Source organism: Gobius niger (genome assembly GCF_951799975.1).
Source record: "Gobius niger genome assembly, chromosome: 20".
Taxonomy (NCBI): domain Eukaryota; kingdom Metazoa; phylum Chordata; class Actinopteri; order Gobiiformes; family Gobiidae; genus Gobius; species Gobius niger.
Window position 1 is genome coordinate 18,191,637 of NC_136871.1, and position 26,166 is coordinate 18,217,802.

Below are 26,166 nucleotides of genomic sequence, written 5' to 3' on the forward strand. Positions count from 1 at the left end.
AGGCAAACGGAGCACATACGCAGCCTCTCCCACATGTGACATAGCTCCGAAAAAGCTCACGATAGAAGCTACCAAGCTCTTCCACGTGTTCCCTATTTAAATAAAGTTACGTGAAGTGTTTTCATGCGAAGTATATTTACACAGAAATGTAACGTGTCGATTTTATAAGCAAATAAAGAGGGGGACTATATTGTGAGGCGTAATGATACGAGGAGCAAAACGTCCGCGCAGTAACTCCTAAAGGTTATTGACGGAAGTGAGCGGGGGGAAGTCTTTAGGAGTTACTGCGCGGACGTTTTGCTCCTCGTATCATTACGCCTCACAATATAGTCCCCCTTTTTATTTGCTTATAAAATCGACACGTTACATTTCTGTGTAAATATACTTCGCATGAAAACACTTCACGTAACTTTATTTAAATAGGGAACACGTGGAAGAGCTTGGTAGCTTCTATCGTGAGCTTTTTCGGAGCTATGTCACATGTGGGAGAGGCTGCGTATGTGCTCCGTTTGCCTGGCAGAGCGCACGGACAAAGACCAGACGGGGATATATTAACACGTCTAAAGTGAGGTAAGAACATATCTTAGTATGTAAAAACGGTGGCCTATTCCTTTAACTGTTTTCAAACATGATATATGGGCGATTCCAGAGATGCCGTCTGTATCTATAACATTGGTAGGAGGGGGACTGCTTTCAACTATCCAGATAACATTTTGTCACAGGTTAATACTCACTATCCTCTTCAGTTCTCTGCTCCACTGCAAGAGTTCGAACCTTTACTTTTTCCGGTTGTGTAAAAGGTCGCCGTGGGGTCATGAGACTAACAGCGGCTGTGCTGAGAAACCTGTTGGCTCGCCCCAGTGTTGGAGAACTCAACCAGCTGGGCCGTGCAAGGGCTCCACCCATAGCTGCAGCACCAAATGGTCTCTGATGACCAAGAAGATACAGCATGCTATTGTTATGCACTGAATTGATAGGTTTTACAAAGCAAGCATGAAGATCAAAAATAATACCTGAGCAGCTCCACTCTCCTCATCCTCATCGAGATCGTCCATAGATGTCGCCTGAATCTCGGCAGGATCGATGATGACATTAGCTTTACTGGCCAAGTCGTCTGATGAAACATAATAAAAAATTAGACCTGGACGTCTTCCAAACACTATCTTGGCATATTACGCAATGGTAGGTACTAGTATAAAAGATTTTGCATCATTGCATCATTTCTTTCTTCATAATAAAAGCAACAGCAAATATAAATTAAAAAATCACTCAGTGTCAAAAGACCAAAAAGCACACTGAGAGTGACCTACTTAATGCCCTAAATCCTTCTTCATGTCAAGTTCTGTCAAAATGATGAAAAACATATGTAGCAACAACTTTTCTTAACTTAAATAAATCTAATAAAACACAATCTGGATTGTTTTGCCTCAAGGCCTATTAAAAACCATGTTCATATTGCAATTTACAACTATTGGTGTGTTCCCTTGTGTAATACTGCAAATTTATGGATCAAAAAAGAATATACATTTGTGTCATGTGCGCCACTATATTCTTGCCTTTCCTGTATGATTCAAATTAGCAAACTCTGCACGAACTTGCCCCCGAGTTAACGTCCGCTTCGACACAAACCAGGTGACATTTTTATTGTTCGAAATGTCAGTAACTAATCATCGGGTTCATACAGGTCACAGCAAGTAAGATTTAATGCTTTTTAATGCTTTAATGCAATGCTCAGATCAATGCCACAAATGTAAAAAGATCTGTATGAAGCATGACCTTAAACAGAGGAATGAGAAAAAGCAAATTGTACACGAGTTAAACTTAACTTGAATTGTCGAAAGTTGAATGCAAATACATAAAAAAAAGCAATAATGCCTCAAATTGTTATTAATTAACTAACTTTGAATGCTTTTTTACTGTCATGCACCGCAAACCACATTCCCCTGTCAAATATCTCTCAAGACTATTTGTAATTACTGTCCATTCATTTCTTCCTTCTGCTCCAAACTTCCTCTCAAGTGGGCATTAAACAGATGGAAAAGTGCTTCCCAGCGTTCAGTCACATTGATAACTAAGCTAATCAATAAATGAGGGCACGCCTTGTTAACGATGGACGACATATAATCATGTGAGCAGCAGAACAATGATGAATGGCCTGGGGGGGTTCATGGGTCTACGTGAGAGGCGTTGTTAATCAGGCCTTGATTACATACAGGTAACAGCGGTGCAGGAGGAATGCTGATCAGACCAATGACGACTGCAACTCCAGCCAAAACAGCGAGAACTGCACGTTGCACCATCTTCAGCAAATGCTCCAAGGAAACGACTATCATGTTACACACTACATATATGTTGAGAAATGTGTAGGCTGTACGACGTCATCCGGCCCTGGTTCGTAGTACCAAAGGTTTTAAGGATTATGTAGTGATCCGGACTGGATAATTTAGTTTAGGGGTACTTGAAAGCTAAGAAAGCGTGGCTCAGAGGTCTACCATCTATTCTATTCATCTAATATTCTTATAGTGGGTGTTTATTAGGTTTAGTAATATTATATTATCAATCAATACCATTTTTTTTCCAATCCAATACTGAGGATCACACTTGGGCTCAGGGTAGTTGCAAATACCGATATCCGTCTGATGCCACGGGGTATGAATGAAAACTACAGTGACGCCTGTTCTCTGTGACTATTGCCTCACCAATACCAATCTAGGGCTGGAACAACTAATCGATTAATCGACAACTAAACGATTATTATTATTATTATTATTAAATAGAGCAAAATTTACATGACAATTATGTATTTTTGATGAAAACCTACTTTGTTTTTAAAGTTAGGGTATGTATTGTTTTGTACATTGTAAATGTCATAAATATCAATGTCTCATCCAATCAGAAGCAGAATTAGCACAAAGAGTCTCCTACAAACATTCACTTCAAGTTTCCCCATCAACATGTCCTCAAGCGGTGCCACTTTACCTTTATGTGGTTGAAAAAAATACTATTTCCATGCACCTTTCAGAGCCAAGCAATTAATCGATTAATCGTAAAATTAATCAGTAGATTAATCGATTACCAAAATAATCATTAGTTGCAGCCCTATACCGATCCCTAAATAATCTGTAATATTGCCATCAGAACAACCCTAAATATTATTTTGATAATTTTATTATGTTGCTGAGAGTGATAGTGATAGTGCAGTGATAACCTATTTACAAAATTCTATCTTGGAATGGTGGGGTCCCAGGATCTACCATGCCTGATTTAGTTGAGGATGTCACTTACTTAAGTAATAATATATTTTGGGTAACACTTTTTTTACAGTACCCTTGACACATCGTACCCAACTAAATTTAGTACAATGTAATTTGCTCTGTAACAATGTGTACTTACTTGTACCTATGGGTTAGATATACGATGGCATAATATGTATTTGTAGTTTGTAGGTAATGTAATAACTCATAATTCTAACCCTAACCTTAAGCCCTAACCCTAAGGATCTCGTGTCCTATTACATTATGTACCTACAAAAGTACTAATACGAGTAATTCCATTGTGTATGTAACACATAGGTACAAGTTACTACAGATTGTTTCAGAGCACATTATATTGTACTATATTTAGTTAGGTACAATGTATCAAGGTACTGTAAAACAAAGTGATACCATATTTGGTAGTTATCACAAGTCAATATAGTACATGTTTTATCATACTGTAAGGACCTAAGAAACAAAGACCACATTTGCAGGTATTAGATTGACTGAAATAGACACACTTGTTCTCATAGGAGCTAACTGTAACTGTAAACATTTTTGAGGTGATATTACATATTAGATATGAGCTACTTAAAGGAATAGGCCACCGTTTTTGCATACTGAGATATGTTCTTACCTTAGCTTAGACGAGTTAATGCATAAGAATACCTTAGGAGCACTTCAACGTTCGCGCACTAAAGTCAAAGTGCTCCTAAGGTATTATTAGGTTTGTTTAATTTTGTGCAACTATACTTGGATCTTTTAACTACTCTCGTAACCGTGTCTAAATAGGGGAAACGTGGAAGAGCTTGGTCACTTCTAACTTCACCCCTGTTTGGCCCCATAGAGGAGAGGAGAGGCTAAATGCTAATAACATCTGCGGCCTTTATGTGTGACTGAGCGCACGGGTAAACACCAGACAGGTACGCAACAACTCGTCTAAGCTCAACATATCTCAGTATTTAAATAATTGTGTCCTATTCCTTTAAGCCTCCCAACCCATTTAACACAGCCTGGGTTGTAATATGATGTAGTGATGTATGTTACAAGTACTATTTGTTGAACCTTGTGGATATACGACAACAGATACAGCAATTTGGCTAACCACAGGCATGACCAGAAGAAGTGAGCACAAATGAATATGATGGAATAAAAAGTATTATGTATAAAGCCATGTGACCCAGTAGACGCCACTTCACAAGAGTTGCTAAAGTGAGATGAATTAGAGAAACAGAATGCATTATATGTTACGATACTATTTTGCCAATGTTCTAAAATGAAATCAAATACCAAAAAAAAGAACATTGGAGCAGTTACCACAGCGGTGACTTTGAAAGGGCACATCGTGGCCACAACCCACCCATAGTGCCTCTGTAAATAAAACGGAAGACCTGGTGTCGCACTAAAAAAAGATCCAAATAAATTACCCATTGTGTCAGGTAATTGATTTCAGCAGTGCCACTCAGTCTTCACTGGCACTGAATGAAGAACATATTGCCTGTACAGTGAATTTCAAAGGGATTATCTGTCTACATTACACACCTGTCTGCTCCATCTGCTGGCAACGACAAGCAAACATATTGCCTTAGCTCCTCAATTTGACAACAGAAAGGCTCATGTAAACAAAGCAGCAAGTGACCTTGTTTAGACTGCACATCAGCTGAAATGCACCAGTTCTTCAGAAATGGAGTGACGTAGATAGCTTTAAAGGCAACCAAAAATGTCTGGTCACTGTCATTTTCTTTTTACATTTCAAATACAGTGTAGGAAAATGTGAGTGTGGGGGTCTATGAAACCTGCAGAGTTAAGCAGAGTAATTTGCTTCAGTTAAAATGACTCTGGGCAGACATGCTTTTGTTGCCAAAAGCTAATGTGCCTCTGTAATAGTAATGCAATTCCTCCCTCTAGTGGAGCCAAGCAACACTACAGGTGGAATCCTATGCTGAATAAATAATGGTTGAATAAAGACAAAACTCGCAAAATATGGGGTAACAATGTACTTTCAAATCACCTACGGTATATTACTGCCAATGTTTGTGATTGGAGTTGAAATAACAAACCTTTAAGAGTCTTCTTCAAATGGGAGAGAAGTCCACCGAGTCTCTGCAGGTCAAAGTAGTCCACCTTCCCGTTATAGAACAACTGGGGCGGTACATACGCTTCTGAAAATGATCAGCAAAAATGTCATACCCCAAAATATATACAGTAAATGTATATATACAGCATGTTTTTCAATCACATTTATGTATAGAAAAAAACAAAGTTGTGCTCAAAAGTTTACACATCCTGGCAGAATTTTAGATTTTTTTGACTATTTTTCAAAGAATATAAAAGTTGAAAATGTTTTTCTTTCAACCATAGTAGTTGTAAAGTCATTTATGGTGAAAAAGTTCCCAGTTCTTAATACTGTGTATTGCCCCCGTTAACATCAATGACCGCTTGGAGTAGTTTGTGGTAGTTGTGGAGAAGGTTCTGTATATAATCAAATGGTTAAGCAGCCCATTCTTCTTGGCAAAAAGCCTCCAGTTCCTGTAAGTTCCTGGGCTGTAAGTAGATATGGCGCAATCATCACAGGCCAGCATAGGCCTTGCTGACAAACCAAAAGGTGCACCATACCTACTCTGAAATATGGAGCTGGTTCGCTGATGCCATTGGCTCTAGCAGAATAAAGTGATGATCTTGTTAGTGCCATCTCAGTCTCCTGACCTCAATATCAGTGAACCACTGTGGGGAGAGCTCAAACGTGCAGCTCATGCCCAGGAATTTACAGGAACTGGAGGCTTTTTGCCAAGAAGAATGGGCCGCTTTACAATCAGAATAAAAAATAACGAACCTTATCCACCACTACCACAAAAGACTTCAATCTGTCATTGATGTTAAAGGGGCAATACACAGTATCAAAAACTGGGGTATGCAAACTATTGATCAGGGTCAATTTGGTACTTTCTTAAACTCAAACTCACCTGTTTCACCATAAATGGCTTTACACAACCACTAACTGTGGGTGAGTAAAAACTTTTTTGTGTTAACCTTCAATCTACAACTCTGCCAGGGTATGTAAACCTTTGAGCATGACTGTATATGCACTGCACATATTAAATGCACATATTCTGTATCGACTCACCTTCACTGTTAATGCTGCTTGGAGTTTTTCTTTTGCTCTCGTCCCAGCAGGTTCTTACAGCTGTAATAAGCCGGTGGAGGAAACAAACCATGTACTCGGGAGGACACAGAGCAGTAGGGTGCTGCAGACAAAACAAATGTATTAAATATAACATGTTTTGATTGAAAGGTCAAGGAACCATAAAAAAAAGTAATCATCCGCTGTGGTTTATAATAAGCTAGTATACTGTGCTTTGTTTTGGTTTTGTTGCAATTTTACCCCTCTGTTGCTAGCATTTTCCTGAAGAAATTTCCTGAACTTGTTTAGAAAGATGTATCGTGATGCTTCCCCCTGAGGAACAAAAAAACATTGAAATTATTGTCAGAGAATTGTTTCAAATACCAAAGGATACGCACAAACACCAATTAACCAATTAAGACTTAATCAAAAATGGTGCCCATTGTACTGTAAGCTCATATTTGTTACACCGAGACCTGATTCCCATACTCTTCCTTTATCTTTTTTATTTGAGTCAAGCTTCAGTTTTGAGATTTAATAAAACTTTGAAACTTCAATGTTATCATTAAAACTCTGTACCACTAATATTGTGTGTTACAGATACTTGTACAAATCAACCACACACATTAGTACATAACTGTATAAATATTTATCAACATAACTTACTGTTGTTTTATCTTTGTTATTTAACAGCAGCCTCAGTATCTGCACTTGTAACTCTTCAACCACTAAAAACAAAAAAAAACAAAAAAACAGAAATGCTGAGGTTACATTTTGAAGTGTAAAAACACTGCGCTGGAATTTTAGATCAGAACCTTCAATCCTCTTTTTGAGTCTTTGGCAGCCTCGTTCGTAGGCTCGTCGTCTCAGGCGCTCATCTGCACCTTCATCTTTGGGTTCACGCTCATCTTTTCCCTGCAAGTACACAAGCATGTTTCAAAGTGGAAGGCTTCACTCACATGTTAACAGTGTGTTGAATTATGTGGTTGACTGCCCAACCTCTTTGTCAAAGTGAGTTGGCCACCAGGTTGTTGGAATGAGCTCTTCCAGACCAGCCTCTTTCACTCTCAGAGGCGTCTTGATGTAGAAAAACACTACTGAACGCATTACATCGAATGTAAATATGTGTGTTAAGTCCACAACCGTCTTTAGTTCAAGGTGTAACTGAATGGTTCTGGTCTTGTTAACAACTACAAAGGATATAACACATTGCTGAGGAGATATTTTCTGGACTTTTCATGACGCAGTATGGCGGTAGTAAGACGCAAGTAATGAATCTGACACAAAACAAAAACAAGGTGTATGAATGAATTACTGTACAACAATGAGTAAAGGTAAAAAAGAACAGAAACTTCACCTGGAAACCAAGATCGGGTATAATGGGAGAAAAACGATAGGCCCGCAGTAAAGACATCATCAGCTGCTTCAGACAGTCATTCACTTCATAGTCCTGTTAATTCAATCCATAACTATTACTACTGACCGGTGTGTGAGTAAGTATAAAAACTCAGTGTCTGTGTGTCACCTCCATGAGAAGCCAAAAGAGGTCAAGTAGCTGCTGAATGAGTGGATGCTCATCAACTGAACCTCCACCCTCCAGGATGCCCAACAGAAAGTTCATCAGCACATCTTCCACCAGGTAAACTTTACACTGCAAAAGAGCACCAATGTGCCGATACAGTTACACAAATTCAGAGGGTGAAGATGAAGACAATGTGGTGATTTTATACCATTAGTGGCGCAAAGTGGTTGAATATGTGAGCAAGGGTGACTAGAACAGTTGGATCTCCATTTAGACTCCACGCAGAAAGTTCTTTTTCAACAAATCGCTCCTCCTATACAAAAGTATACAAAAAAATATGGAATGAGTAAATTGACTGTATTATTATAAATCAGGTGTGTCCAAACTTTATTCATGGAGGGCCACATATTGAAGCATATATGGGGTGGAGGGCCACATAGGTGGGCAGTGCCGTGAAACCTTCAACCAAGTGTAAAATCTTAATACCAGCTCTGTCTCACAATAAAATATTAGTTGTTAGGTTAGAATTGCATAGAATTACTAAACTTAAAAGCAGCATCTCGGGAAATGTATGCTGATTCAGCGACAAGCCCAAGGGCCACCAACAATTTCTGAGGGCCGCATTTGGCCCCCGGGCCACAATTTGGACACCCTTGATATAATTTAATAAAAGGGAATTAAAAATAGCAAATGATGGCTTGCTAACACTAAATTAAGGAAAGACATCCCTCAGTCCAAAAGGTTAATTTTACACTTTTGTGTTTCTTACCTGTAGATCTAGAGATGTAGACAGAACATTCTTGACGTAGCCCAGAAGTTTGTGTGCTTTCAACAGATCTGCCATTGGTGGATTTTGAAGTGGCATGTGTCCATCCACAGGATATGTACATCAAAATGGGTTAAGGTTGAACACATAAAATCATTCCAGATTTTTAATAGCACTTCCTAAATACTTTCGCAAATATAAAAACAAGGATATCGAAGCGGTCTACTCCCAAAGTTGAAAGCCACAGACTCTTTGAAGGAGAGGCTAATAGCAGGAAAATAGGCGATGCCTGGACCCATTTTAATATCAGTAAAAGCTGTTCCCAAAGATTGTCCGTTCCTAAGAAAGCAGAACAGAAGTGAGTTGTGTTTCTTAACAGCATTGGTAGGAATATTTCATTCATTCTTACAAGCAAAATGTTATAGTTCCCTCATCTAGGTCGATCAAACAGCTGACAATGTCCCCAGCCGCCCATGACTGTGACAAGTTCAAATGTCAAAGTCTATTTATTTGGCAATTTCATACAACATATTGTATTGTTATAGTCATAATGCTACAAACTTATTTTTCACCTTTCCATAGTTTGTGGTTGTAACATTCCATTTGCGTACTCTGTTTCCATCATAAGCATACGAGTCAGGAGTATCACCCACTCCCTCCTGAAAAAAAGGAAGAATATCAATAAGATTAGAATGAGGAATTGTAAAGAAATTGCTCAATTTACAATACAGAAGACGCATTATACCTCTTGGTTAAAGCGGCAGTTGAGCGTACACCAGCCAATCTGCATAAGGCCCTGGGAGGATATTAGCACTTCATATGCCCATTTCCCTGTACAATATCAGAGAGATTATATATTGAGAAATTAAAAATAAATAGCAAATGATGAATCCTCGGCAAATCATTATCTATTGATCCATCTATCTATAATCACTAATTAGATCAGTAAGCCAGTCAGTATGGTGGGTTTTTACAGACCAATAACAAATGGTTGTTTGCAATGGAAAGACTTATTTCACATTGTAGTTAACCATGTGTTTCCTAACTCTGGTCATTTTGATTCACTTAACTGTTAATACTATTGCATCTACTTACCTTTGTAAACACACGTGGTAGCTCGAATGGAGCTGAAGTTGCTGTGGCCAATGACCTTACAATCAAAACATTTAAAATAAGAATTATAAAAATAACTTATTGCGTAGAATTCATCAGAATATACTTACACCCAACAGGTCATCATCAACAAACAAAAGGCCCTCAAATCCACTGGTGTGGTCTAGGACAACAGGTTGTGGACCTAAGCGTCCATCAATAGCTTGATCTGAAATAAGAATAAAAAACACATGAGATTCTTTCTTCAAATACAGAATTGATCACTTTAATATGAACCTTTACTGTCATCTGTGGGTTCTCCCTCTGCGAGTAAGCTCTCTAGATGAGCTCCAAGATCCTGAAATCCAAGGGGTTTCCTGAGCATTGACCGAGAAAAGCAGAGAGATTGTTTGTTTGTTTGTTTGTTTTTTTGCTTCCAGTGCAAATCACAAAGACGCATGCAGTTGGCCTACAACCTAAAATGTTTTTGTCAGCATCATTGCACCACACTCTCTCATTACTTTCGGTCAGGAGTTATATTATCAACAATGTCCTCAACTTTCCAGAAATCGTATACCAAATTCAATCTGCTTGCTATGAGAAAACATAACCCGCTCACTTAGCTTCGGAAGTAGTTTAGGTTACAGGGGGTGGGGGTTACTTACCACAGGGCTATCCTCAGGATAGTGGTGAAATGACTTGGCTAATTTAAGGGAACTGTGTGTTTGTATGCAACTGTCTATGTATAGACTCCTGTGGGTAACATGAATCTGCCTGGCTTAAGAAAATAGGCCACTGACTAGAGGGCACAGTAACACAAGTTTGGGTCATGGTATAATAACAGAAACAACAACGGAATATATTTCACAATAATAAAATGCAACAACTTAACAGGGAATAACAATTTCTACAAAAAACAATTGTCTGCACAAGTGGAGTTACACAAATACTAGACTAGAAAAACCAAGATGTTGTCTGGCAGGACAAAACTTCATGTATGAGAACATGGTGCTGAATACCTGAGTGAGGCCACAGCAGGTCCTGTGGTGGAAGGGAATATATGATGAAGATAATCACTCAGCAGCTTCTCATTAACGATGCCTGAACAAAGAGATTATATTGGAACAAATTTTAGATTGTGTCTAAAAAACAGTCAAATACAATTCATCTTTTAGATGGTTTATTTTGTATTTCATATATCTTTCATCATTGTTTTACGTATATATTATACAGCCATTATTTTAGATTACAGTTAAACAAAAAATAAAGTGATTGAATGACAACCTGTGGCTTTTGGTTTGTCTGTGTCTGAAGCTAATCTATAGTTACGACGTGTCAGCGTAGTTCCACCTCCTTTGGATGTCATCGTGCTTGTCTGGAGGTTCCTCGCCCATACACACTGCCAAAAGAAAATATAAAGACATCATATACATCTTATCCTTTCGTATTACAAATATCTTGTCCTAACATATCCTTAGAAATTTAGATCATTTGTACAACTTCCATCAATATAATACACATAAAACATATCTGATAAGTTACAAGAGAGTTGAAAAAGAATACTTTTAGGGGCGGAAAATGAATAAAATAGGGGATAAAAATAGTAGATAAATTATGAATCTTTAAGTTGCTTTATTTCACCACTACATGATGCTGTTAATAACTTTGCACTTCTACAATGTGGATTTATTAACCTTACGTCGGTTACAGACCTGGACATGCTGACTTTAATAGCACGATTGATTGTATGTTATAAAAAATGGCATTAACAAACTAAAGGGTTTGAAACAACAACACTGTAGCTTTATATACTGTCAAACTATCACTGCTAGTTTTTTTCTTTAAGCTGCCTGCCCATAGATCGAGCTACCAATACTACATGAGTGACATTATAAACAGTCTTTATTACCATTATGTGACTGGGTTGCGCAGTTTAAGTTAGCTGACATAATAAGTCTATTTGCAAAGGTAAGGAATATGTTTAAAGTCATTGCCGCTAAATGCTAATGTTTCAGTGACAGCACACTGCACAGCAACAGCACACCGAGTGAATATAAATGGACAAGCAAGCTACACTTACCGGCTTGCACAAGTTCAAGATGATTTCTGTGTAAACCCTGCACTCGGTTGAGTTTTGTTACAAAAGTTAGATGATGAAAGATGTTCTACAGTACTGCTGTAGTGAAAGATGCAAAAGACTATTTTCTACCACAACAGTCTGTCGTCAACGCCTCTCAGCTACGGAGCGCGACACGGTACAAAATACATTGGCACTGACTCGGTTTGTTACCTCCATGGGTTAAAGATATTTTAGTTCTTTCCTGATGCAATAATATGTTATTTTCAGACTTGTTTACAGAAATTGCCGATAACCCACAACCCCAAAAATCTTTATTTTTTTTATTTATTTATTTTTGCTACAACCCCAGCTAGTGGTTTATTTAAAACACGAAAGAGAGGGGGGAAAGGAGGGAAGAATCTTTGCTTTAAAAATGTACACATTGACATCATGATGAGATTCATATTCATGGCTTTTTGTATGATTTCAAATAGCTACTGTACTGTACTGAGATGTACTGCAATCGAACAAATAAAAAATAATTAAAAGTGATAGCGACACCATGCGGCGCATTATTGTGTTACAAGTAGTCTGTCATATGGCATGGTCTGACTCTACAACACCCGACATACTTAATATCGTATTGTTATTAAATACTGTTGACTAATACTTATTTAGAAATAAGGAACGTGTATCTTTTTATATTATTAATAATTCGTCAATAAAGTTTAATGTTGACAAGAGATAATCCGTTTTAAATTAGCTCCCGCTAGATTGACTCTTGCATCCATGTAAGATAGTTTACAAATTGATAGAAAAAGTCATAAAGCAAATTGTTATACAAATATTACGCATGGGCCTTGCCAAAAATATCCGACCAGGTGATTCGCTGACAAAATATCTGTTTGCCGATTGGCCAATGGAAGACTCGCCCATGAGATGTTCCATTAACAGGGGCCTTTGCGTAATGCTTTTGGTTACAACTTTCTAAAATCTTGATCATTTGCATCGTTCAGGTAACAGCCATAGATATTTATTTTGGAAAGTTTATTTGTAAAATTAAAAAAATGCAAAAAAGACTCACAAAAACAATCAACTGCGACAATGTCTCACCCGCCGTGTCTACAGTTGGTTTAGTCCGATTTGTAGTCGCCCAGTGAACAGCCTTCTAAACAAGCTACTTAATACTGTACCTTTTCCCGATTTTGCACTATTTTAGGACTGTCAGCCATCGTCTTTACTGAAGTTGAAGGTCATTTTGTCCATTAAACCTAGTAGTTTTATTCCTTGGCGTCTCATTATGCTTCGCCTGAGAGGGACAGTCTGCCAGACTTGGAGAGGGTAAGTACCGTTCCTTTCACATGAACATGCACGAGACTTCTTCGCCTTAGCCACGACTTGTCAAACACCTAAAAAGCATAATTTGCGTTGCAGGCCTGTATGATTGCATGGTTTTAAACAACGGATGTGTGTGGTTTGTCTGCTCGCCGAAGTCTATGTATTCATTAAAAGGAAGGCTTGATTATTATGTAACATTTGTGAGCAAGGGAGATAGGCAAGGGACCATGCACAGTTAGCTTGACTTTGCTTAAAGCTACGTTGATTCTTGTTTAGTTGTTGCTTATGTTTATTTCTCGTTGTGACATTGCCAAACTAATAACTAAAATTAATTCTTCTCGCAATGTTGGAACTCTGTCTTTACAAGATCTGAATCTGCACCTGTAAAAACATTCCTGAAGGTTGCTCAGCTGGACTGTTGTGTATGTCCATGCCTCCATATGTCAGGGCGACTGGAGCATGTCAGAATTCCCATTGATGTTTTTTTTTTTCAGAATTGGCAACATAAGAAAAAATAAAGAGCAATCTTTTCGTGCGCAAAATAAATGAATGATGAAGTTATTATACATATAAGTGTTGTGTAATTCCAGACAAAGTTACACATTAGCACAGTCAGCAGGGCAAGTCACAGACTTTGCAAACAAAAATTAGGAAAGACCAAAGTCGGCCGAGGACACCTGTCTATTATTCATTAAACCACCATGGCTTGTTAAAACCAATTTACACCGGTTTACTGCACTGAGTGAATTTTGGTGTATCAGCTGTAGCCTTTCTCTTGCAGGTTCAAAACCTTCTCTTGTGCTGCTGTCGAGGTAAAGAATGAGCCTATATTGGGATTTAAAGAGGGAAGCCCAGAGAGAAAAGATCTCCTTCAGGTCAGTCGAAACACTAACAAAATAAACAACCCCTTCGGCAACTCAATCTGTTTGTTTTCCTTAGGCTTTGGAAAGTTTGAAAGGGAAAACTGAGGAGATTCCATGTGTTGTCGGGGATGACAGAGTATGGACCAAAGACATCAGATATCAGTTATGTGTGAGTATAAGCACTTACTTTATCAAAATCACAATGTCTCTCTCTAACCGTGTGTTTGTCTTCTCAGCCCTTCAATCACTCCCATAAAGTTGCAAAGTTTTGTTACGCTGACAAGGTGTGTTACTGAGCCTTTTATTTAGTTAAATCAGTCATGAATAAATACTTAATCAGCCATGTATGAATGCAGGAACTAATAAACAAAGCCATTCTGGCGTCTGTAGCGGCAAGGAAAGAATGGGATTTGCGGCCTGTTCAGGACAGAGCGCAAATCCTCTTCAAGGCGGCAGACGTCATCAGTGGACCCAAGCGAGCGGAGGTTCTTGCCAAGACCATGATTGGACAGGTATAAAATATGATACAATATTGCTTTCAGAAGTTGTTTGTTTTTCAGATGACATGGTTTTCTGTTGCGTTTGCATTCCAGGGTAAGACGGTCATTCAAGCCGAGATCGATGCTGCTCCAGAACTTATAGACTTTTTTAGATTTAATGCTAAACATGCCATTGAGTTAGAGGCGCAGCAGCCCTTAGATGCTCCTGGAAGCACAAATACAATGCTATATCGTGGTCTGGAGGTAAGTAAATCGTTTAATCCTCGCAGAAAAGACATGAAGAAGATCTTATTGTCCAAATGTTGCTTATTTTGTAGGGTTTCGTAGCTGCTGTAGCCCCTTTTAATTTCACGGCAATTGGAGGAAATCTTGCAGGCACACCAGCACTGATGGTAGGTGTCAAATAGTACATGCACAGTTATTACACATATGAGTTTTTTGACTATATTGTTGTTGTTTTTTATTCACATTTTCCAACTAAAAACTGCGTAAAACTGAAAGGCTGTTGGAATGAAGCGTGATTACATTACAAACTTCAGCATCACCAGGGATGTTTTAATGTAACACAGACATTCCCAAACTCCGGGACATCATGGCCCCTTTATCATTCCAAAAACTCTCATGGGGCCCACCAATGCTACTTATTTACTCCAGTCAAAGGAATTTTATATTATTTTACAGCTAAAACTACATATACAACAATAGTAAACAGTGACTTTGGGCTAAACAAGTGTTTTAAAGAGGTACATTTACAAATTTACAGTTTTTCTTCAATGTACTTGTTTTGTAGACAAGCTTTGGGGCCCCCCCTGTAGTGCCTCGCAGGCCCCCACTTTGGGAACCAATGCTCTAACAGTAATTATAAAAATCACATTATGGTCAAAAAACTGTTGGCTACTAGGTGTTCGTTGGTCATTGTTCAACATTCTTAATCTCACAATGGTAATTATGTAAGTTATGGTAACTCCTGGATATTGTGACAGTGGTATTGGGTTGCTTTTATATTGTAAGCATGGGCTTAATACAGAATTGCACTGATATTATTTTGTATTCCATCTTGTAGCGCAGCTGCCAAAGTCATATTGTTTGGTCAAATAAAAAAACGAATCAAGAGATTGTTTGTTAATGTAAATTGGTTGTCAAACATTTACTTTGAATACATTCTAAATCAAATAAGTAAATAGAACTGAGACTGTTATGTCATTATTATTTCGTAACAAGCCCTCGTTGCGGACAAAGCCAGCAGGAACTAATGATGCAACAGTGTTTGGAGAGTAGGATGAAACAACAACAATTAGTAAATTATGCGTGGAGGCTTACTGTTGTTGTTTTTTATTGACATTAAAACATTGACCTCCATTAACATGAGTTCATTAGCAGTTGTAGTTTTCTTCCAATTTTTTTTACCTTTAATTTAGGGTTGTTTTTACTCATGCACAATCTTTCCTTTTAAGTTTTGACTCCATCCATTGTACTGTCTCTACAGGGGAATGTAGTGTTATGGAAACCTAGTGACACAGCCATGTCTGCAAGTTATGCTGTCTACAACATACTGAGGGAGTGTGGCATGCCCCCAAACATCATCCAGTTCTTGCCCGCTGATGGACCAGTGTTTGGAGATGCGGTCACAGCGTCCGAACATCTCGCAGGCATCAACTTCACGGGCAGCGTACCGTAAGACAATTTAACACTATGATCACAAATGGTATGCACATTTACAAGGCAAGGCTTTGAAACGGTGCCTTTTTTCACTGTTGCAGAACCTTCAAACGTCTTTGGAAGCAGGTCGGTGAGAATTTGGACAGATACAAGACTTTTCCTCGGATAGCAGGAGGTATTTTTTTGTGAAACAATTTGACTTTAAAGTGACTTTTGTTTATTAATGTTTAGTTTTATTTGTGGTGAAAGGTAATGTTTAATTTCTTTTAATTTGCAGAGTGTGGAGGGAAGAACTTTCACTTTGTGCATAAGTCTGCAGATATTGAGAATGTAGTGATGGGAACAATTCGCTCAGCTTTCGAATATGGAGGTCAGAAGTGCTCTGCATGCTCACGAATGTATGTGCCAGATACATTGTGGCCGCAGATCAAACAGGGGCTCCTCTCTGTGCACAAAGATATCAAAGTTGGAAATGTAAGTGGCGAGTCATAATTCAATGTTCAATGTTTACAATCTAGTGCTAACATATTCTTACATTATTTTCATAGCCTGTTGAAGATTTGAGCACCTTTTTCTCAGCCGTTATAGATGATAAGGTATTTTATTTGTTCTGAACAATGTTGTATGTTAAAAATGCTAAAAATAACTATATTTCCTCTTTTATTCTCCAGTCATTTAATCGCATAAAGAAATGGCTTGAGCATGCAAAGAATTCCCCTGATTTAAAGGTTATTGCTGGAGGAAATTGTGATGACAAGAAGGGCTATTTTGTGGAACCAACAATTATTGAGACTAAAGACCCACAAGAGCATATCATGAAAGAGGTACAAGTACAAACTTTCTTGATTATTGAAAGAAAATGTGATTTTAGAATGTGTGTGGACGAATGCGTGGATTACCCACAGATCAGATACAATGCAATCACTTGTGTTTTTGTATTAAAAAAAAACCCTGAAATGTTCCATTCCCACTAATGGCATATGCAGATTAGAATAGGGCCCAAACGATATATCAGCCGACCAATATTTGGTTATTTTGCAACATCGGCCTTTTATCGGCCGATAAAGGTCTGATATCTCCATAGCCGAAAGTGAGAAAAGAGACTTTCTGTTTTGTTGCACTGGAAAGAGCTCAGTCAGAGCTTTAAAATGAGCCCTCCCGCATCTTCCAAGGCAGGGGGTGAGAGAAACATAAATAAAATATATTTTATGTTATAGACTTTTGCGTTTAATTTCAGAACCATAGGAGATAGAGACTTACCCTCGTTTAGTTTTTGAATCCTCATATTGTCACAGTTCAACACGGATATGTTTAAAAGCATCACACACAGGATTATAGACGAGGCATTTTAATAAAATTTGGACAAAAATATCAGCGGTGCATATCAGCATCGGCCAATCGAAATCCCCAATAATCAGCCTTCAAAACCTCTTTTAGATACTGTATTTATCTACATTTCTATGATTGAAACCTTTACTATAATAATAAATGTTTAACTACAGACTATTTTAATGAGATTAAAAAAAAAAAAAAAAAAAGTACATCAAATTAAATTACCTTAAATACCGGCCTATGTATAAACTTCGTAACGTTCATTGTGTCTACTTGTATTCTAGTATCACTTTTTAGGTTCGTTTTGCCAGACACTAAGGTTAGAGATGTTAAAGATCTTTTACCTTTACATGTTTCAGCCGCCATCTGCAGGCCGTCATCAGAAGTATCACCGGCGTACGGTGACGTGTCACTTGTCACTTGTCACGGTTGATCCGACACCATCAACCGTGACGAAGGAGCGTTTCTCCTGTCCCACACCTGGGACACCCTCCTCCAATGATTACGCCCCCTGTCGCCCTGAATCCACCGGGCGGCAGGGGGCGTGGCCAGTCTGTCGGACCTGTTGGGACCATCAGACTGGTCACGCCTCGGAAGTAAGAACAGCTGATAAGTGACACGTCACCGCACGCCGGTGATACTTCTGATGACGGCCTGCAGATGGCGGCTGAAACATGTAAAGGTAAAAGATCTTTAACATCTCTAACCTTAGTGTCTGACAAAACGAACCTAAAAAGTGACACCGGCCTATGTATTTTTATATCGGCCAATGCCAACCTCCTTCATATCGGACATCAAAGAAACGTATCGGTCGGGCCCTAATTTAGAGGTTTGTTGTTTAGCCATGGTTGCTAATAATTTTTATTTAACTTTTAGGAGATCTTTGGGCCAGTTCTAACAGTTTATGTTTACCCCGAGAACAACTACAAAGAGGTGCTGCATTTAATAGACAACACATCTCCATATGCCCTGACGGGGGCAGTGTACGCACAAGACAAGTAAGATGTTTCAATATTCCCTCATGCTGAAGTTGAAATAGTAAAAGTTGGGCTTACTTTAATGGCAAATATTATTGCCAGATGTAATTACAAATCTAAAAAAAAATGCTTAAATGTCCATTTGTGCTTCCTTACAGAAATGTTATTGATGAGGCTGCTAAAGCCTTGAGAAACGCTGCAGGAAACTATTATGTCAATGACAAATCCACAGGCTCCATTGTTGCTCAGCAGCCATTTGGGGGCGCCAGAGCCTCAGGTAAGAGCAAATCTACTTCCAGACACCACTGTAAAATAAACATTCTGCCTGATTGATTTCACCTTTTTTCTTTTATGTAGGAACAAATGATAAACCTGGAGGACAACACTATGTCCTGAGATGGACGTCACCTCAAGTAGTAAAAGAAACGCACGTCCCACTAACAGAATGGAAGTACTCTTACATGGGTTAAAGAGCAGCCAGTCTACAACTCATCCAGTCAAGACCTACAACTGTTTTTCCGTCCTAATAGACGATTAAAAAAAATACACACTTTACCGTAGGCTAATTCAGGTCATTTACTCTCTTAAGAACCGATTTGCACTGAACACGGGCTTTGATTGTAGTTCCAGGAAAATGTGATATAAGCAGCTATTTCTTCTTGGTCTTTCATACAAAAGAGAGTTCTCCAAAGTCTTCCTTGAAGGATTGCCAAAACTGCCTAGTGGTGTGGCAAGTCTTTCCTCTGGCTGTCTACCCAATATGTATGACATATTTTGTAGGGCTTTAGGGCAATATGTATATTTTTTAATCCCTGGACCATAGTTCAGGTATAGAGTCATCCTACAGGTGAAAATTAGAAGATCGTTCAAAAGTTCAATTATTTCCGTAATTCAACTTAAAATGTGAAACTAATATATGATATAGACTCATTACATGCAAAGTGACAAATGTCAAGCCGTTGTTATAATTTTGATGATTATGGCTTACAGTCCATTTTCAAAATATTCTCATTTTATGAGATTTTTTATTTTTAATTTGTTTAAGTTTTTACAAGCTGAACCATAATAATCAAAATTATAACAAATAAAAGCTATACATATCTCACTTTGCATGTAATGAGTCTATCATATATCAGTTTCACAGTCAAGTTAAATAACAGAAATGAATGCACTCTAACGATATTTTAATTTTCCGAGTTTCACCTGTATTGTAAACGTTTATCTTAATTATTTAAAAAGGTCAATATTAGCTTTATTAAACTGATAATGTTAATCATGTTTCATATCTTTGTGGCTACATTGGCATATTTGCCATATAACAGTCACCGAATCCTTGTCATCGTATTTTGTTGCTAAACCAGTTAGACTGGCATAACTGACTCTTTGATTCAATTCTGTTTAATTTATATAATCATGATACATTTTAAACTGTTATCCTTATGTTGGTTCATAATGTTCTTTATCTGAAATGTGAATTATAGCTATAGAATTAAGTTTACAGTCTGTAAGTCCTGGAGTATTAAATGAATCACCTTTTGCTGGTTGCTGAATGGGCAGGATAGGATACAAAACAAAACACTGATGTTCAATAATGACCTAACATGATTATGACCTGTGCCTCAGTCAAGATAAAATGCTTCATATTTTTGACAATAAATGGCTGTTTATTCTTCTGTGTTTATTTCATTTTATTCTGTCTGTTTATTTCTCAGTGTTTCACAAATGCAGATTGTAACGCTTGAATATTGTCAAGTGAAATAGCACGAACTCCATCTGAACTTCTAAAACTAGCCTTTACTGACATGTAGGGCCCAATGTCACATGACCAAACAACTACAGGCTTCCTGTTGCCCGAAACCTGTGAGTTTATGTTTGACCACAGGTTCCCACACTCACTAATGTCAGCTCATGTAATGACAAAGGTTTCTATTACTGCTTTCAGTCGACAGTCTATTGCAACCAGAACAAAAGCGTGGGGGACAGGTGCAGAGTTAAAAGAAAGGAGTTGAGGCTGGAAGCCGTTAAAAGGGAGAAAAGGTTAACTTACAGTTGCAGTCCACAGACAAGATGGTGCCAATGTGTTTGAGGCTATGTGAACTTTTTTTTACTTATGGGTATTAAACTTTACCCTCTCAAGAATACTAACAGTTAACACCTACCTTCATGTCACTACACATGCTCTGCCACATGACTCTGTTTAGAAGTATACACCACTTTTTTTATTCATTTATATATTTTTTTCCCATCAGAAACTTGTAAAACACCCAGGAAAAGAATCTGTCTTGTGGTTTTGAGTGGGATAATTTTACAGTAAAACTTCCTTTTTAGTTCTTTTTTTTGTGTGAAAATGGCTAGTCTCTGCCAAATGGATGTTTTCAATTCGTTAGTCAAAATGTATTTATTTATTTATCACTTAAACACAAGTCACTCCATACATAGGTAGTGCAAGACCTGTTTAAATAATGTAGTTGTCATGTGATTAATGAAGATGAAATATCAACAACACCTCCTCGCAGTCTCCCGGGGGCTGTGGTGGTGGACTAGTACCCTTGACTAATTTGCTATTGAATGCGGCACACGCCTATTGTGTTGCTGCTCAAAGTGTGCTGTGGGAAAGTTGGGGCAACAAGGCCGGCAGGATTAAAGCCTTTGAAGCTGAAAGCAGCAGCTGGCCCCCTGTAAAAGGCGGGAAACCTCTGTGCCATCAGCCTGTGAACGCTATGGACAGATTTGTTCAGGCCACTGTGCATTTGAAAGTCCTGTGTACCCCATAAACATCTAAAGCAAACCACAAATGTTGTTGTTTTACAGCAGATGATGGTGTTAGATTATAATCCAGCACGTAGCTCATACACTTATTTACCGATGTGTTTTAAACACACTTATACTCTTGTATAGTTGACCCATTGGACCTACTATAAGCTATGGGTATAGAAACAAAAATCAGTCAGCCAATAAACCAATATTCATATATATGTATATATTAAGTCAATGGGATAGGCTACTTCTTAATACAATAACTATATTTTGGCACAACAAGCTCCATATTTAGAATAATATCATGTTGTGAATCTGTGTTTCCACATATTTGTTTTTATATGAGCTTAATGAGCTTAAGACATTCTAAAACAGTGTTTTTGTGTCTTATTCAGAATATGGTCTCATTCTGATGGCACTTTTCATGACATTTCTACATTTCCGACAAAGGTCAGTTTGACCAAAACATTGCAGCAGTAATACATTTCTTAAAGAGTGAGATGGTGGGCGGGAGTTTTTGCCTTCTATGCACCTGTCGCATCCAGGGTGTGCGGGGTCGTCCTTAGCTTCATTTCTTTTTCTAAATAATTTATACTGGAATGGGCACTCTTCCATTTACATTCAACATCACTGTTCCCACCTCTCATGCAGGCAGACGACGACAGGGCACAAAAGGGGCACAAAGCATTCCTGAGACTTGTCATGAACCAGTCTTTGATTGTGGATGCTTAGAAGCATGCCTCAGGCCCCAAAGACAAGGGCAGGTGCATGCCTCGATAAGTCTCCTTGTGACTCCAGCGTCCTCTCACAGAACCTGGGAAAGGGTGACCCTTCTTTACAGACCAAAAGCCCACCCCATCCCTTGATGTGAGAGTTCAATGTTAAGCATTAAAGCGTCATGTGATGTGACTTACACAGTTCTCGACAAAAGTGTCACGAAGAGACCGTTGTGGTCTTTCAGACCTCCTTCATCTGGTGACATATTTTATTCTAGCTTTATTACCAACTCATTTTCCTCTACTTAATTTTTCTGCATTTGTGTACCTGGGACTAAGGTGTAAAGTGAGCGCGAGAGCGGTGGCTCCCCTGGTAGCTGTCCAGATGGCCTATTGAGGACAGAGCATAATGAGGGGCTGAAGGATCACTGGCGGCCGCAGTCGGGTGGGGCAATGGCCTGAATGGAGGCTTAAGTGTGGGAAAGAGGAGCAGCTCAGGGCTCTCACACATTCCTCAAAGGAGAGAGGTCCTTTGGCTGCACACTGAGACTGGGCGCATTTGGGCTGAAAGCCATGGAGACGTGTTGTTCATGGTGTGCACGTGGAACCAGGCGAGTGTGGCAGTGTGTGTGGCTGGGGCCCCACTGTGAGGCCCTTCCTTATGAATAGAATGGAATGCCCACACTGGAATGTGTTTAAGGGCCAAACTGCGTGGTTTATCTGAATATTGTGCCATGACTCACTTCTTAGAAATGCAGGGAACTGAAAAAAAGAGTCTTTCCTTCTGCCATCTGTCCCTTTGCATGTAGACGTTATTAACGGTCATTAAGCCACATTGGAAATCTTTAAAAAATAAATCACATGTTGTATCATTGCATGTGTTAACATACATCACAAAGAAATGCTTCACATTTTCTTAACATTTATTTATTATATTGTTATGTGTGCTTATCACATCCATCTATTGTTGGTCTTTAGTACAGCAGGTTATCATACTGTCAACATTATAACAAACATTTTTGACAGAGCCCTGGAGAAGATTACAGGAGTTAAGCGAGGACCAGGGTGCACACACACACACACACACACACACACATACACACACATTTGTATAAAAGAGCGGGAAAGCACGACGGATCCCACACGCGTCCCCCTGATGCGGTCCCTGTGATGTGGCCCACAGGTTGAAAGGCTGTCAGTGGGCGGAAGGGGCTTGAGAGGAGGGGTGAGGGCGCCAAGCTGTAGGCTATTGACTGGAGGATGTGTGTGAGTGGGATCCCAACCTCCTTTCCCACACTCTGCCTCCCATTTATTACATATTCCCCTAAATGACCGAGTAAAGCAGGGCCAAAGGGGGGCCTGGGGGAGGAGGTGCAACACAATAGAAGTGTGCCTTCCTAGAGGACACTGGATAATTGTGTTTAATTGACAGTTGCTTTTGGAATGTGTCCTCAATCCTGCCGCTCATTTTTTCCCTGGACTTTCTGGCGCTGTCAGAGTTAAAGAAAATGACCTAGATAGATGAATGGCAGAATATTTCCAATACACCTGTTGCAAAGCCTTTTAATTGACAGAGCTGGTATCATTTTCTCATTAACAATTTTGTCACGGGTATATAATATTTTATTGATCAAAACTATTATTGAAACACATCTATACTTGCAAACATTAAAGCGTGCAAGTGTAGTATCAGTTGACAACAGAAAAGAAATGTGCCTTATCTTTATATAGCTGTTATCAGACAGACAGTCTTTGCACATCTGCACCCAAGATCAGTTGAGACAGCGGGAAGGTTCCCAGGTAATAAAAGTGTAACGACCTGCTTGTGTTGGTCTGTACCTTCACATATCTTCTGCAGTGTTCCCTCCACTCAGGCCATGAGGCCAGTTAACCATGAGATAATTGATGCCTCTCTCCTATTGTTGTGTCGGCCTCGCCCACTGGCCTGGGAGTGTGGGAAAGCTAATCCTGCCTGGGACTCATGGCTTTGTAATGCTAATGTCCGCCTATAAATAGGGTAGAGGGATCCTCAGCCAGATCACAACTCACTCTGCTCTCCAAGAGAAACATCTCATCTCTGCTGACATGGCGCCAACCAGCACCAGAGACTCACCTATATCAATGATCTCAACCAAAGACAAACACAAAGTAAGTACACTTTACATTCTTAAGACACTAATGTCTGATTATTACCAGAATCTCACGTTGCATTTGCTCTACATGTTTCTAACCAACTGTACTTTTTCTTTAGATGAGGAAACCAGTTGTGGAGAAGATGCGCAGAGACCGCATCAACAGCTGCATCGAGCAGCTCAAGGTCCTGCTGGAGAAGGAGTTCCACAAACAAGACCCCAATGCTAAGCTGGAGAAGGCTGACGTCCTGGAGATGACAGTGGCTTTCCTGAAGCAGCAGCTGCAGAGTCCCGTCGCTCACACTGCCCACAAGGAAGGCTACTCTCAGTGTTGGAAGGAGACCATGCACTTCCTGTCCTCATCCTCCATCAAAGACATGTCCATGACTCACCTGCAGCGAATGCACTCTTCACAGGACGTTTACCCCAGTGCCCTGCTCTGCTCTCCGCTCCACAGCCAGAGCCCAGGGAAGCAGCCTCCTGCTCCTGTCAAGTCCATGTGGAGGCCCTGGTAGAGGCCCTGACAGACTTTGAAACACCTCAGATGGGCCTTTCCATCGTCATTACTGTAGGAAAATGATTTCCGATCTGATTACAGATCTCTTATTTTACAAACTCTTATTGAGTTTTAAAGACTTCAGTAATTCTTCATATTGAAGAATGTTTCAAACTGGCTAAAGCAGCACTCTGTATTTGTTGCCCATGAAGCTCAGTTTTTGGTCATGAATCCCTCACTGGGGGTTAACAGTACCAATATTGTTTTACGCAGTTGCTATGCCAACAAAGATTTACTAGCTACTCTTTTTGTCTTAGCTTTTTTTAAACTATGGTTGATACAGTGAATGTCTTTTGTAAAGGCGCTTTAATATTGTGTTGTATTGTTCAAGGCATTTGGATGAAAACAAAATCTTTTCTATGGAAAGACAAAACTTCATATAATATGTACTCTCTAAAGAGAGACTGAAAAACTTAAAAAAAAAAAAAAAAACATTTAAATAAAAAATGGGGAAAAATACTGTCCTGAGTTGTTATGTCTTTGCCCAAGAGTGTTTATGTCTTTAGCAGATATGGGAGCACAAATTCACAGTTTCATCAGTTCCTACAAGACAAATACAGGCAAAAGTTTGGAAGTGTACAACTCTATTCTCTCAATAGTCAGTCACTGTTCTGTTGGTGACATGTGTTTCCGATCAGAATACTGATTATTGTTTCACAATAATATTAGGCTATAATAACACATGATGTGTGTGGATGATATAACCTGATTTCTTTTGATCAGTAATCCTTCCACTGTGGAGAGTCACCATGTTCTATGATTTATATAAAAAGTACATATTAAATATGGTGACTGTTTCAAAGTTTCCTGTTTTATAATTTATTAAATTATGGAATATGCTGATGTTTTATTGCGCAGTGAAGATTTTAAGCACTGGCATTTGGAATATTAATTTTCATGAGAAAGGTGTCCTGGCAAGTGTAAAGAAATATACACAGCTATCAAGCACTTATTTGAACATTAAACAAAGTTTTTCAGTGTGTGTGTGTGTGTGCGTGCGTGCGTGCGTGCATGCGTGCGTGCGTGCGTGCGTGCATGCGTGCATGCGTGCGTGTGTGTGTGTGTGTGTGGTGTGTGTGTGTACGTGTGTATGTGTGTATATGGGTTTACTCAGTGCTCTAATGCCACCTGCTCTCACCTGGGACATGCACACCTGCCAGACTTACACCTCCTTATATCAGACACAGGGCAGAGATTTCCCACGCTTTCACACAGCTCTGGTTACAAGTTGGGGTCTGCCCTGTCAACACAAATTAACAATTGATCCTCAAAGAAATGCCCACCCTGGAAAAACCTCTACATATGAATTACAGATCATGCGAGAAAACATATGAATTTATAATGAGTTTCCTTTAAGGTATTGTAGTAGTTATAGATTTGTGATCAGATACATTATTCAAATTAAAACGTTTCAGACATATCACTCCTTATAAGAACTATATTAGAACATTATATCCGGATAAAGAGAAGCAGAGTTTCCCTCCAAAACTCAGTAGAGATTTGTAAGAGAAGAAGGGGGTAT

General features: G+C 39.0%; 3 protein-coding genes across 3 annotated transcripts in view; 2 read left to right on the forward strand and 1 right to left on the reverse strand.

The window, feature by feature from the left end:
• Positions 1–12,000, reverse strand: part of rnf123 (ring finger protein 123) — an 84,671-nt gene extending 72,671 nt beyond the window's left edge. Inside the window, exons 1-23 of the mRNA XM_079578326.1 lie at positions 11,836–12,000; positions 11,106–11,154; positions 10,775–10,856; positions 10,053–10,132; positions 9,887–9,984; positions 9,759–9,813; positions 9,409–9,494; positions 9,236–9,322; positions 9,073–9,140; positions 8,870–9,002; positions 8,667–8,774; positions 8,106–8,210; positions 7,901–8,026; positions 7,733–7,825; positions 7,577–7,652; positions 7,375–7,490; positions 7,191–7,290; positions 7,042–7,103; positions 6,637–6,708; positions 6,379–6,499; positions 5,315–5,416; positions 1,014–1,114; positions 735–927 (exon numbers count right to left, since the gene is read on the reverse strand). Coding sequence (XP_079434452.1) covers positions 735–927; positions 1,014–1,114; positions 5,315–5,416; positions 6,379–6,499; positions 6,637–6,708; positions 7,042–7,103; positions 7,191–7,290; positions 7,375–7,490; positions 7,577–7,652; positions 7,733–7,825; positions 7,901–8,026; positions 8,106–8,210; positions 8,667–8,774; positions 8,870–9,002; positions 9,073–9,140; positions 9,236–9,322; positions 9,409–9,494; positions 9,759–9,813; positions 9,887–9,984; positions 10,053–10,132; positions 10,775–10,856; positions 11,106–11,121 — 2,080 coding nt within the window. The 5' untranslated portion in view covers positions 11,122–11,154; positions 11,836–12,000. The remainder of the gene's footprint in view (positions 1–734; positions 928–1,013; positions 1,115–5,314; positions 5,417–6,378; positions 6,500–6,636; positions 6,709–7,041; positions 7,104–7,190; positions 7,291–7,374; positions 7,491–7,576; positions 7,653–7,732; positions 7,826–7,900; positions 8,027–8,105; positions 8,211–8,666; positions 8,775–8,869; positions 9,003–9,072; positions 9,141–9,235; positions 9,323–9,408; positions 9,495–9,758; positions 9,814–9,886; positions 9,985–10,052; positions 10,133–10,774; positions 10,857–11,105; positions 11,155–11,835) is intronic.
• A 966-nt stretch (positions 12,001–12,966) lies between these two features.
• On the forward strand, positions 12,967–19,308 carry aldh4a1 (aldehyde dehydrogenase 4 family, member A1). The gene is made up of 15 exons (XM_079579196.1): positions 12,967–13,155; positions 13,934–14,027; positions 14,092–14,184; positions 14,252–14,299; positions 14,372–14,527; positions 14,609–14,758; positions 14,833–14,907; positions 16,002–16,189; positions 16,276–16,349; positions 16,452–16,648; positions 16,723–16,770; positions 16,846–16,998; positions 18,383–18,504; positions 18,642–18,760; positions 18,841–19,308. Exons 1-15 carry the CDS (start codon positions 13,115–13,117, stop codon positions 18,951–18,953), a joined length of 1,671 nt encoding a protein of 556 aa, XP_079435322.1. The 5' UTR covers positions 12,967–13,114; the 3' UTR covers positions 18,954–19,308.
• Positions 19,309–24,005: 4,697 nt separating this feature from the next.
• Positions 24,006–24,981, forward strand: her15.1 (hairy and enhancer of split-related 15, tandem duplicate 1). The gene is made up of 2 exons (XM_079578388.1): positions 24,006–24,104; positions 24,208–24,981. Exons 1-2 carry the CDS (start codon positions 24,042–24,044, stop codon positions 24,601–24,603), a joined length of 459 nt encoding a protein of 152 aa, XP_079434514.1. The 5' UTR covers positions 24,006–24,041; the 3' UTR covers positions 24,604–24,981.
• The last annotated feature ends 1,185 nt before the right edge of the window (positions 24,982–26,166 follow it).